General features: G+C 43.4%; 1 protein-coding gene across 1 annotated transcript in view; it reads left to right on the top strand.

The window, feature by feature from the left end:
• The window catches only part of LOC133102229 (coiled-coil domain-containing protein 162-like), a 48,592-nt gene that overhangs the window by 1,138 nt on the left and 33,393 nt on the right, over positions 1–14,061 (top strand). The window contains 4 exon segments of the mRNA XM_061207211.1: positions 3,499–3,728; positions 4,658–4,796; positions 6,624–6,673; positions 6,675–6,739. Coding sequence (XP_061063194.1) covers positions 3,499–3,728; positions 4,658–4,796; positions 6,624–6,673; positions 6,675–6,739 — 484 coding nt within the window.

Genomic DNA, 14,061 nt, shown 5'->3' with positions numbered 1-14,061 from the left:
CAGACTTCTGTGTCAAGTCCCCTACCTCTGCCAATCCTGAAAATGTTGCTTTCTGGGTTCTGTCCCACTTCCACCACTGCCAGGGCTGCATTTTGACTTCCATGACTCTAGCCACTTTTGTCTTTGTGGGCCCATTTCTCCATTAAAAAACATGAAGAGTTATAGTTTACAACTGTGTTAATATAAAGAAAAATATATTACTATCATAAATTATAGCATTTTATTCAACCTAAATATTCTTTTTTTTCTGATTTTAAAGGAAATTAAAACATTTTGTGGGCCCTAAGCACTGTGCCTTCTGTGTCTAATCAATAAGTTGGCCCTGAACACTATTAATAGAACATTATTAATTAATAATGTCTATGATTGAGATCTGTTCAGAGGCTTTATTAACTATTAATTTCTTTAATTCTCACAATAATCCCATGAGGTAGGTACTTTCATTATTCTCATTTTATAGATAAGAATACCAAGACTCAAAAAGGTTAAATGATATGCCTAAAAGTCACTTGCCGAGAGAGAAAAGAAACCCAGGTTCCAACCTAACAGTCTGGCCCCGGAGCTCCCTCATACTCTTATCCATGATATTGCTCCACTCCTCACCCTCTCCCTGGGCAAACCCAACTACTTTTATAACTTGAATGGCTTTATGCGATGATTCCAAAGTTTACATGTCTAGTCCAAATCTCAATCCTGTCAGATTCATATGTTCAACTGCCTTGTTCCATCTCAGAGACACCGTGTCCCAAACTGAGCTCATTTTACTGCCCCTAAATGTGCTCCTCCTTCCTTATTCCCTGTCAGTTAACCACCACCTGCCCAGTTGCCCAAGCAAAAAAAATCTGGACACCCATCTTTGATTTCTGTCTATCATACCCCACAATCAGACACCAAGTTCTACTATCCTATTATTTTAATATCTTTCAAGTTTTCCCCATCCTCCCTCAGCACTCCCCTCCACCAGTCCAAATCACTGTCATCTCCTAATGCTGGGCCAAGATCATAACCTCCAAAGGACTCCCTGTATTCCCTTTGCCTCCTTCACGTCCATTCACCAGGATAGTATTTTAAAATGCAAACCGGATTATGTCACTTCCCTCCTATTACTCTTCAATGACTTCCAAATGCCCTGAGAATAGAGTCTGGGTGCCTTAACCAGATCTTCACAACCTGACTCCTGCCAATATCTCTACCCTCAACTTCTTTTATTTTGTCAAATGCACCATGCTCTCTCCTCAGTACCTTCATGCAAACTGGCCCCTCTGGTGGAAAACTTCCCTGTCCTCCCACTCTCTGCTTCATCATCTGATTAACTCCTACTTATCCTTCAGATTTCAACTTCCAAACCACTCTTTCAGAAGGTTTATCTGATCTCCCACCTTTGAGCCAATACCCCTCTGTGCCAGTTAGGGTGCACCTGCTAGAAGTAACTAGTCATGACTTAAATTAGAAAGTGTATTAATCTTTCCAAACAGGTCTAGAAGGAGGCAGTTCATGTTGGTGCAGGCACCCAGCTCTGCCATCCTGGGTATGTCAGCAAAATGTCTCCCTCATCCTTGTAAGGTGAAGACAGGAGCAAAAAAGCTTTCTCCTTAAGGGGCTTTGTCTTTTTATCAAGGAGGGAAATCTTTTTCAGAAGACTTCCAGTAGATTTTTCTTGTGTCTCACTGGCTAAAACTGAGTCGCAAGTCCATTTCAGGCCAACTAGTGGAAAAGGAAGTATGTTAGATGTGCCAACTAAATTCCACAGCGGGATTCAATGCTTCACCCAGAAGGAGCATTTGCAAAGCTGGATATAGACCAAGTAGTGCCAAGACCAAGAAGCCTGCTGGGCCCTTTGGTCCTTCTGTTTACTCTCTTTTGGCCCTGTTTCTGATGGATTACCATCTTTCCCTGACAATCCTACCCTCCCCTGCCTTGTTCTTTATCCTGTTTCCTGTTCCTTCTCCCATCCTGTAAAACACTTAGGAAGAGAAGACTTCTCTTAACAGGAATATATTAACAAGGTAAGTTTGCTTTTAAATTATTATTTATTTTAATTAGTTTTATTTTATGATTGGTTCTATTTAAGAGTATTTCAATATTCATAGACAATAGGCAGCACTGGAATTTATACTGCCTGTGACTTAGGACTCTAGGTTTCCTGCCTCAGCTATGCCACCAGTTCTATGACCTCTTAGACTTCAGTCTCTAAGACTCCCAAGTGAAGGTGATGGATTAGCTCAGGACCTTTAAAATGCTCCCAGGAGCCCTGGGTTCTTCAGAGGTACCTTGGGGCTTTTTGAGCGGAGGGGCCCAACTACATGGCCTGTAGGCAGCCCCCTCCTTGTCACCATGCTTGGCCTTGGTCTGTTGGATATCTTGGGTCACTGAGTAAGATTTCATTTGCTGAAAGGCTTCTGAGGATAAAATAAATTTGGAAACGCATGAATTAGCTGATTGTTGAGGAGGTAGGCTACTAGGTGGAAGGGTTGCCAGCTGTTGGCAGGAGTTCACTCTCCCCTTGGTCTTGCTTGTAGTTCTTCCCCTAACCACCTCTCTTTCTGGCGGCCCCACCCCCATCCCACCCTCCCCATATGTTAATAACACTGATCTAGGGTCCAGTTACATCAGGTGGTGGTTCTTCCTGTTCCTGGCCAGGAAACTTGAGTGTCCAAGGTGTTGTTACCTGAATGTCCTCTGAGTCCCTTCCTGTCATAACATCATGGTCCAGGTGTGCAAAGGAAAGCTCCTTTTCCTGTAACTGAGACACTGTCTTCAGGCTGAGGGTGGGATACAGGTTCCCCTTCTGTCTGTCACTCTCTGGATAGCCCTGGCCCTCACATCGCTGGTGCAGGAGAGCAGGGACCTGAAAACCTTATTCCCTCCACGTCCTCCCGGGCTCACAGCAGCCCCTCAACAAACACTTATTTAAGGAAAGCACCAGTGTGAATGAATGAACAAATCATAATTTTAAAGTGAAATTTCCTATTGAATAATAAATTCAAATCAAGAGACATGTTCTTTGCCTAACTTTTAAAGGATGGGAGGAGGAATAGGAAATAAAATAAACTTAAGTTTCCATTTCCTTACCCATAAAATGGGTAAAATCCCCAATTTAAAGTTATAATATAGCTCTACCATGGTGGGTTGTTAAATCTTGAGTGTATTGAAGAGCTCTTTCCAAAATGCAGAGGCTAAACATGAAAGGCTCAATTTTTCAAAGGTAGATAAAATGTTGGCACCCAAGTAAAAGAGTTTTAAAGTGAGTGGTTCACAGCTCAAGCAGAAAATTGAAATGGAGGCATTTCTCTCCTTTCTATATACTGTCTATTCAGGAAGGATGCTTATACTCTCTAAGCTCTACATGTGCTGCTGGCCTGTAAACCATTCCTCCTGGGGAGAAAAGTCATTCTCCAAAGACTTCATTCTGCATGAGCTGAATGAATGTAAAAGGTCATCCTGTAGTGGTCTATGACTAATAAAAAAAAAAAAAAAGAATTTCTGTAATGCTTTCAGCCAGATTTGTCCAGAGTGCAAGGATTCAGAAGTCGGTTCCAAAGCAACCCAAAGACCTTCAGGCTGCTGGGGGGCCCATGTGATGCAGTGATGTCCCTTGCTTTGCTGAGATCATTTCTGGTGCTCTGGAAGCAACTGGAAGTGCTAAAGGATCACTGGGGCCGACTCAAGCTGCGAGGCCAGGACGTCAATTCTCCCTCTCTCCACGAACAGTTCTCGGAGCTCTATGGGTGAGTGTGCTCAGGGGGAAATTCATGTGAAGGAGTGGAACCTGGGATCCGGCAGATTACTGCCCTTGCTCTGAGGGTGACATTTGGTCCATGAATTTGGTATGCCTAGCCCCACTGATCACAGAGGAAGCTGGGCAGTGTGTCTCTATGAACAGTGCTTTACAGGAAAAGCTGAGTTCTATAGACTGCAGGGACAGCCCTGGATTCCGCTGAGCAGCACTGTATATCATTTACCCAGAGTTCTGTCCCTGGGAACTGGTGCTTCTGAAGTGTCTCTTCAGTGCTAACTCTAAGCTTTTTAGCTCATAGGATCCCAGCGAGAATTGAGTGGGGAGTGCTGCTGCCGTGACCTCCTCTCCACTCTCTGCCCCATTAGACCCAAGTCTAATGAGTCTCTGAGAGCTTCAGGCATCACAGCCAAGGGTACAATATGGTGCAGCATGAGGTGTTTAGTCTGCAGAATGCTATGTTGTTTTCTCAACTTCAAGCCCTGGCTGGGATGACTTAGCTGGCGGGAAAGGCATGTGGTTTCTGCCATGTGTCTGTAACCAAACAAGCATTCACTAAGCACCCAACCACCACCCCAGACCTTACTGAGGGTATTAGGGCTCACTTTGGTGGTCTAGTCCAAATTGTCTATCTTATGAGTTATGACAGTCAGCTTTCCTGGTAAACAGGGAGTGAGAAGACTTGTCAATATTTTGAAGAATGAAGACTGAAATTAAATGTGCCCAATGGGAAAAGGCCTCATGATTTAATATTGACTAAGGGAGTGGTAACTCTGGTGGATTTAGATGTCGATGTAAGTGTCTGTGATAAGTTGGGAGGTTTATGCATGATGACAGGAAACAGAACATGAATGAAAAGAATTGTCAGAGAATCTGAAAGAGAAAAAATGTTTGTTAATTTCTGTCTCTCTTCTTTAATAGAACTGACATTCTCTACCCCAGCATGAAAGCTATAGCTAGGCGGATAGGGAAAGAAGATGAATTTGAAGGACTTATAATAAGTAGTAAGTCTACTCTTCTCCCCAAAGGAGCTTCAGAAATTGAAATAAAAACTCAGCAGGTATGCAGGAGATATTTTTTTTTTCTTTTTCTTTTCTTTTTTTTTTTTTTTTTTAATTATTTATTTATTTATTTATGGCTGCGCTGGGTCTTCGTTTCTGTGCCAGGGCCTTCTCCAGTTGCAGCAAGTGGGGGCCCCTCCTCATCGCGGTGCGCGGGCCTCTCACTATCGTGGCCTCTCTTGTTGCGGAGCACAGGCTCCAGACGCGCAGGCTCAGTAGTTGTGGCTCACGGGCCTAGTCACTCCGCGGCATGTGGGATCCTCCCAGACCAGGGCTCGAACCCGTGTCCCCTGTATTGGCAGGCAGACTCTCAACCGCTGCGCCACCAGGGAAGCCCCCTCTTTTCTTTTTTAATAGATCTTTATTGGAGTATAATTGCTTCACAATACTGTGTTAGTTTCTGTCGTACAACAAAGTGAATCAGCCATATGCATACATATATCCCCATATCCCCTCCCTCTTGCGTCTCCCTCCCACCCTCCCTATCCTACCCCTCTAGGTGGTCGCAAAGCACCGAGCTGATCTCCCTGTGCTATGTGGCTGCTTCCCACTAGCTATCTATTTTACATTTGGTAGTGTGTATATGTCCATGCCACTCTCACTTCACCCCAGCTTCCTCCTCCCCCCTCAACCCCGTGTCCTCAAGTCCATTGCAGGAGCTATCTTGAACTTGAAAATTTGCTTTATGACATTAGCATGTAAAACTACATATATACCCAAGTGGTGTTTTTTCTAAGAAGGTAAGTGTATATTGAGGGTTTGTAAATTGCTGAACAGACTGAGGAAACTCAGTATGTAAAGGTATGTGGGGCTTTGATTAAGCAAATAACTACCCTTTAACATCTCAGTTCTGTAAGTCTAGGTTTTCATATTTTTATTTTCCTCAAATTAAAGTGCACCACTGCAAAAAAGACAATAGAAAACATAACCACTAGCATCTTAAACATAAAATCCTGCACACAGGTATCCCCCCTGCAACACGCACACTCATGGAAGTGTGGAATATTTAAAATAGCTCCTGTGATTGTTTTCCCGAGAATAAGACAACACAATTTATGTACTAGTCTATTTGGTGTGTGTTGATGGTCTATGTGGAGGGGTTGTTTTCCCAAGTGTTTGTTTCTCTTGGTCCTGGGATGCGGGCTCTGCCTGGCTGTGCTTATTGTAACAGGGAACAAAGACTCTAGCTGGTTGGGTGTAAGTGCAGAGGTGCATGTCCACTGAGCATCCAGGAGAACTCAGCACTCCCCCCCCCGCCCCCCGCCCACACACACACCCCAGTCCCAAGCCCGTTGCTTACCCTTCTGAACTCTGCTTCCTCTCTAGCACCTGGGGTCCTCTGACAGGGAGAAACGTGGGCTTTGCAAGCATAATGGGTAGAGTAAGGGCTCAGGGGTATTGGAACACAGTTTTTTCTTGATCATGTATGGAGTTTTAAATCTTCCCGTGAAATCCTCCTTGGTATCTAAATTGAGTTTCAGACCTAAGCGCTTCTTATAATAACAGCTCATGAAATTCCTGGCCACATTTAGAGACTCCAGAACACAAGAGGTCGCTTCAGACATTGAGCACTTTGCAATTTAGCAGAACCTGGTAAAAAGGGATATATTTTATCAGTCAAGATGTGGGCCGGGAAAAAAAGATGTCTGTCTCCAAAAAGGTGCATCTACCCCACCTGGGAACCCAAAAAAAGGAACCGTTTCTTCTTCCCCAGGAGAGAGTAACAAAAGGACAGGACCCAGCCCAAGGCCCTTATGCAAGAATTTAGGAGCCTAGAGTGTAAGCTAATAGTGGAGAGTGAGTGGCTCTCAAACTGCTTACTCTAGCTTCAGAAACTTCTGGAAAATCTTGAAATTCATATGATCCAGGAGGTATTAAGTTAACAGAGAGATAACACTGGTTGTATCAGAAAAGTCTAAGGAGCAGCATACTCTCCCTATAGGTAAAGTATGTTTATTTTATTACTTTATAAAATAACATTTTTATTATTTTTTCCTAATTATGAAAGCAATCCATGTGTCCATATTCGTGGAAAAACAAAAACAAAAACACTACAACGCCCAGAAAATAGTATAAAAATTACTTTTTAACACCTTGGCCCAAGAAATAAGTACTTAAAAAAATTTTTTTTTATTGAAGTATAGTTGATTTACAATGTTGTATTAGTTTCTGGTGATTCAGTTGTATATTCTTTATCAGATTCTTTTCCGTTGTAGTTTATTATAAGATATTGACTATAGTTCTCTGTGCTCAGAGAGAAGTACTTTTACCGTTTTGATATATATTCTTGACTTAAAGGGCTTTTAAGTAGAAAACATTTATAAACTTCAGTCTCTGCTGATTAACTCATAGCTGAAATAAAGTTGAAATGGGGGAAACACATAAAGCTTTGTCTTATATATAAGCGTATATAAATATATATCTTAGAAATACATATATTTGGGGTGGGAAGACAATCAAAATTGTTTCATTTGAGGTCTAAAATCAGGGTGACTTAATGGACAAGTGACTAGTGCACTCCCACAGGACTCTCACAGGGGCACTTGGGGTTTAATGCTTTGAAGGTTCCATCTTGTACTCTTCATCTTCACTTAGAATTTGTATTTTGTAAGTGGCATCCAGTGAGTCAATGGAGGATGCACCAAAGGCTTGTAGCCTGGGCTCACACACACTCCTGCTGCCTCCCCACCTTGCCAGGAGGAGTTCTCAGCTGCCTGTTCCTCTGCCCTCTGGCACCCCAGGCACCACGAACTTCCCCCTCACCATCCGCATCCAGCAATGGCTGCCACTCCCTACCCAGTGGGGGCCTGAGCACGGCAAGGGCATGTGTAGGGCATGTGCACCTGACAGCATTTCAGGGACCCCAGACTGGCAGCACCAGGCTATGTTTGATGGGTGACTCACTGGGTGTGAGCTTGTTGCCCATCCCTGGGAACCTAGAATATCCCAGGGCAGAGGTTGCAATACCTTTGGGGTTGCCCATCCGCGGTAGATAGGAGCAATGGGCCTGCAGGAAGAGGAGACACCCAGCTCAACTTCTTTGCCCCTGGCTCGGCACGAAGCCTCAGTCCAGTAGCTAGTAGACCAGGTACATTCATGCACCAGTCACAGGGTGGGGCCCCTGGTGCCTATGAAGGTTGTACTTGCCCTGCATGCATCCCCATGCCAAGGAGCCAACATTAAAAACAAAAACACTGTGACAGGTCAAGAGAGAGACTGAAGAAGAAAGAACATTTTATATTTTAGTACCTTTAACGGTACTTTTTTCCTGCTTTTTTTTTTTTTAATAAATTTATTTATTTATTTATATTTATTTTTGGCTGTGTTGGGTCTTCGTTTCTGTGTGAGGGCTTTCTCCAGTTGCGGTGAGCGGGGGCCACTCTTCATCGCGGTGCGCGGGCCTCTCACCGTCGCGGCCTCTCCCGTTGCGGAGCACAGGCTCCAGGCGCGCAGGCTCAGTAGTTGTGGCTCACGGGCCTAGTCGCTCCGCGGCATGAGGGATCTTCCCAGACCAGGGCTCGAACCCGTGTCCCCTGCATTGGCAGGCAGATTCTTAACCACTGCGCCACCAGGGAAGCCCTTTTCCTGCTTTTTGAACAAGGCCTGCGTTTTTATTTTTCATGGGGCACCATAGATTATGTGGCTGGTCCTTTCTGAACTACAGTGTCTACTCCTAACTCCTACTAATTCTGTAGGAAAATCCACAACCTTTGAGCTAAGGGGAGTTGTTTGACTGACAAAATAAATAAGGGTTTCCTTTTGAGACAAGGTTCACAGACATTGTAATGTTAATTAATAACCTCTGTGGGCATCTAAGACACTGTGGTTTTATCAGTGCTTCGAGTAACTGAATTCTGTAAGCAGGACTTTGGGAAAAGGCTGTGCAGTGAGAGAGCAAGCCCCCACCAAGTGGGCATCTCTGACTGTCACCAGAGAGTGGAGTGTGGTTGAGCTCCGATTACAGAACATTTAACAAGACACAAAGCGTCTGTTGTTTGTGCGTGTTTGCTGCATCCAGGCGGTTCCCTTCCGAGTCCTTGGAGAAAATCCACAAGCACACGGCAGGTGCAACCATCTGCACGTTTCAGGGCTGTGATGCTTCTGAGAAGTCCGGGTGGGGGCCCAGGGGAGGAGGTGTCTTTGCTTTGCAGCTGTGCTGTGTGTTGCCTTGTACAAGGTGCTTGTCAGCTGTGCTTGGAAAGGGCCTTCAGTAAGGGGCTGGTGGGAGTCAGGCAAAGGGGAGGGGTAGAGTTATTTTTAATGGTGGTAAGGTTGATATTACCAAACCTTACCAAAACCTAGAGTATACTGGCCAATTCTAAAGTCTTGTTCAGATTCTGTACTCTTAAGATTTTTTAAATAAATGCCAGTAATGAGGGTGTTTTGTTATTGTTGATTTTTGTTTTTGAATCATGGTTCAGCATGATTCGGTGGAGAGGCCTGGGTCTCCTGTGCTGAGTTCCCCCAGTACAAGTGATGGAGTCCCCACTGTGTGCTAGGGGTGTTTTTATATTCTTCGACTTAGTCTTCCTGAGACCTCTATGAGCTGGGTGTGTGGAAGAGGGTGATAAAACCTTGGAACTCACACTCACCTACTGCTCATCTCAGCAGCAAGAAGCAGCCATAGTGGATTGGGCTTCCAGCAAGGGCTGCTTCTTCATGCAGAGATCACCATTTGTGGTCAAGGTTAGCTTGGGGCTAGGGGTTTCTCCAGAGGGAGTTGGGAATGGAGAGTATTGAGAACAGGGGACGTCACAGGCTCGAATACTTCTCCCCTATTTCCTTCCCTCCTCCCCACCTTGTCTTGGAGCTTAATCTTTTTATACAGCTTCTGAATGAGCTTCCAGTTTGTCAGTGAGCATCTGAAAATGTGGCAGCCACACCTGGTCTGGTGCTAGTTCTTGGTAGCTTGTGCTCCCCTGAGAGTGATCAAAAGCAGCCCCAGATATCCTCACTCAGCCTCAGGGCTTGCCTAACAAAGAGATGGGCTCCACTGATTCAAAAAGGCTCTGCCATTCCCCATCTTTGACATTTTGGCATTGAAGTAATTTTTAATTGATTTTCTAAATTTCTCTGAGCAGTTTATAAGGCCAGCAGCCTCCAAAGTGGAGGCATATATCCCAGGGGTGTGGGAAGAAAATACTAGAACTTCTAAATAGATTACATCTGTATGTAAGAAGCCCATGTTACACTCTACACTAAGGTGTCCTGAAGTGACCACGGGGAGGCAATACATAAGAGAATAATAAGAAAGAGTAGAGTTGACAGTACTAATCCTAGTACATGCTTATCTTTAGCCACATTATGAGGTTAAAAAAGATAACCTAATCACATCTAAGAAGTCAGACAAAACTTTTTTTTAAGTCAAAGAAACTATTGGGAATGTGAATTGAGATTCATTCTTATTGTTGATGAATCTCACCCTATGTACATCATGCTTTGCAATATTAGCCATTGATAGTACTGGAGGTAGTTATGAATACATAAACAGACATATGTTAAAGGTGAGTGAACAAAAATGCTTTTCTTGAAGGAAGCACAATCAAAACATTTGGGAGAACATGGGCTAAGTCAGCATTTCCCCAGCAGTGTGCCCTGGAATACTAACTCCTCAGCATGTTAATGCAGTAGTTCTCCCAACCCCCCTTCACTAACAGACCCATGGATTACCTGAAGCTTTCCATTCCCTTGGTAGCACAAGCCAGCAAAGTACTCACTAATCACAGCCTTTGGGTTGCATACGTTTACCTAGCATCATTGATCGTTGTTTGCTCCAAACCTGTTTGTGCCAGTTTTCCCTGTCATTGTGTTTGAGTAATTTAATTATTATGTAAACCAATGAAATAGGAGTACAAAAAGAAAGATCTGTTCTCTAAAAACTAAGTTGAAATAGATAAACTGTGGTACATCCAGTCAATGGAATATTACTGAACACTAAAAAGAAATGAGCTATCAAATCATGAAAAGACATGGAGGAAGCTTAAATGTATGTTACTAAGTGAAAGAAGCCAACTGAAAAGGCTACATATTGTATGATTCCAACTATGTGACATTCAAGAAAAGACAAAACCATGGAGACAGTAAAAAGATCAGTGGTTGCCAGCAGTTGAGAGAGGAGAGAACAATGAATAACAGAGCACAGAGGATTTTTAGGGCAATGAAACTATTCTGTATGATACTACAGTAGTGGATACATGCCATTATACATGTGTCCAACCCATAGTTTCACAAGAGTGAACCGTAATGTACACTGTGGACTTTGGATGATAGTGATGTGTCAATGTATGTTCATCAGTTGTAGCAGATGTACCACACTGGTGCGGGATGTTGATAGCCGGGGAGGCTGTATGTTTTGGGTGAGGGTGCAGGGGATTTATGGGAACTCTCTGAATTGTCTGTTCAATTATTCTGTGAACCTAAAAGTTCATTTAAAAAACAAAAAAATGATGCTTTTGGATTGTTTCATGGTCTTTAAGATTTCTCTCCATAAAGAGAAACACACCAAAAAACACACACACACTAGAAATTGTAGACCACACACTATGTATTATGATTTATAGAGGAAAGATGGTACAGAACTCCAGTGAGTGGTTACATACAAAGAAAAAGCCTAGGCTCTATGTTAGAAGATTGGCAAATGTTTGTATATTTGTGTATTTTTAATTTAAATAAAATGTTTAAGATAGTGCATGTCATTTTTTAAGCATTCTCTGGTTTAACAGACTTCTTATGATTGACCAACCAACTCTTAGTCTTGATTGCATTGGACAGGCGGATTTCTACTGTGTTTTGCAGGGGTTAGGGAAGAAGGGTTTTATTTGCTTTTTAAAAATAAGTTTGGGAAACTGGGAGTAAATAATGTTAGAAAGGTACCTTTACTCCAGACTTTCTCAGAGCCTTTACTATCCTACTGTGTGTTGAATCTCCAGAGAGAGAGTATGAAATGTTCTTTGAATTTATTTGACCACAGAACCCTTTTATTCCCTTGGGAATATCTTTCATCACCTCAAAGAACTAGTGTTCTGGGGAGCAGTTTGAGAAACACAGGAGTACAAAATTCATACATATGCTTGAAGCAATAAGGTTTTCAACCTACCCATTGCCCCCGGCCACCCAGCTGATCAAGAGAACAACTGTGATTGGCAGTTGTGTGCCTTCAAATTTCAGTTCTGCCTTGGCTTAGGATGCAGGGGCCGCTCAGGTGCAGAGCATTGGTGGTTGTGTTAGAGACGTGAAGTGCTGCCAAACCAAGGTGCCCTTCAGAGGCAGGGGGCTGTGTGGGTGTGGGGTGTTCAGAGAGGAAGAGAGAGGAAGTGGTTTGGCCACCAGGAAGTCAAAGTTTCCTTCAGTCAAATGACCTAGGAACAGAGTGAGAGGGAAGAAAAAACCCCAATTGTACCCCCAGTGTGCTATCTCCCTCCCACCTCCATGCTTTGTCTTAAAGAAGCCATGCACACACACACACTGAAAATGGGACACATTTGGAGACCACCAACACCACCTGGCCAGGAACTGTTTCTCTTGGATGAATTCTTCTCATCCTGACTTCGCCTGACTCTTGCCTACAGATGCAGGTGCATGTCTGAACTTGAACTCAGGAGGAGGAAGCATGCCGGGGAGAATTCCCAACACTTCAGTAAAAGATTACCCCCTCAGGTGAACCCATAGCTAAACCCCAAACCAGCTCTGTGGGCATTTGCCAGGTGAAGATCCCCAAACTAGAAGTGTGTGGCCCCTCGCAAGGCTTATCTGTGAACCAGAGACCTGCCAGGAGAGTACCCTGGAAAAAGTATCCAGTTTCTTATCTGAACATTTCTGAAACATACATGAGCTCTGTCTTGTCAAAGTTTAGACTTATGGAAGTCTTAAACATCTTAGAAGCATGAACTTCTAGGCACAACATTAACTCTTGGATTTTCTACTTCAACTATGCTAGGACAGTGGTGATATGTCTATTCACCTTTATTATTAAAGAAAAAGCAAAATCAGATTTATTTGTTTATGATGGAAAGTAGCCAATTGTAGAAGAGATGTGGAATTCCATTTTGAAAAACAGGACCCTGATAAATAATAAGTGCAAATACCAGAGGCTCCTGCTCTGTCATACCCACATTTCTGGGAGGATTTTGCTGGACGCTTTCTCTTGTGTACACTGACTCTCCCGTCAGAAAATGAAAGTATGAGTAGGAAATCTCATCTAAAATTAGAAACAGGTGGGGGCAGGGAGAGGCCCTGTGGGTACACTTGCTGGTGGCCAGCCCCACCCCCAACAGAAAAGGGAGTGGGGCGGGGCTTGGCTTCCACCTCTGACGCCATAGGGCTCTGTCAGTTTCAGGACTCCCCCGGAGTGGGAAGAGGAGAGAAACAGGTGAGGTAAAATTTACAAACAGCTCATGCAGCTCAATATCAAAAAAACAACCCAATCCAAAAATGGGCAGAAGACCTAAATAGACATTTCTCCAAAGAAGATATACAGATTGCCAACAAACACATGATAGAATGCTCAACATCATTAATCATTCGAGAAATGCAAATCAAAACTACAATGAGATATCATCTCACACCGGTCAGAATGGCCATCCTCAAAAAATCTAGAAACAAATGCTGGAGAGGGTGTGGAGAAAAGGGAACCCTCTTGCACTGTTGGTGGGAATGTAAATTGATACAGCCACTATGGAGAACAGTATGGAGGTTTCTTAAAAAACTAAAAATAGAAATACCATATGACCCAGCAATCCCACTACTGGGCATATACCCTGAGAAAACCATAATTCAAAAAGAGTCATGCACCAAAATGTTCATTGCAGCTCTATTTACAATAGCCAGGACATGGAAGCAACCTAAGTGTCCCTCAACAGATGAATGGATAAAGAAGATGTGACACATATATACAATGGAATATTACTCAGCCATAAAAAGAAAAGAAATTGAGTTATTTGTAGTGAGGTGGATGGACCTAGAGTCTGTCATACAGAGTGAAATAAGTCAGAAAGAGAAAAACAAATACCGTATGCTAACACATATGTATGGAATCTAAAAAAAAAAAAAAAAAAGGTCATGAAGAACCTAGGGGCAAGACGGGAATAAAGACGCAGACCTACTAGAGAATGGACTTGAGGATACGGGGAGGGGGAAGGGTAAGCTGGGACAAAGTGAGAGAGTGGCATGGACATATATACACTACCAAATGTAAAATAGATAGCTAGTGGGAAGCAGCCACATAGCACAGGGAGATCAGCTCCGTGCTTTGTGACCACCTAGAGG

The sequence above is a fragment of the Eubalaena glacialis genome, chromosome 12 (assembly GCF_028564815.1).
Source record: "Eubalaena glacialis isolate mEubGla1 chromosome 12, mEubGla1.1.hap2.+ XY, whole genome shotgun sequence".
NCBI classification, from domain to species: Eukaryota; Metazoa; Chordata; class Mammalia; order Artiodactyla; family Balaenidae; genus Eubalaena; species Eubalaena glacialis.
Note: the sequence above shows the minus strand (reverse complement) of the source record. Positions and strands in the feature narration are given on the sequence as shown.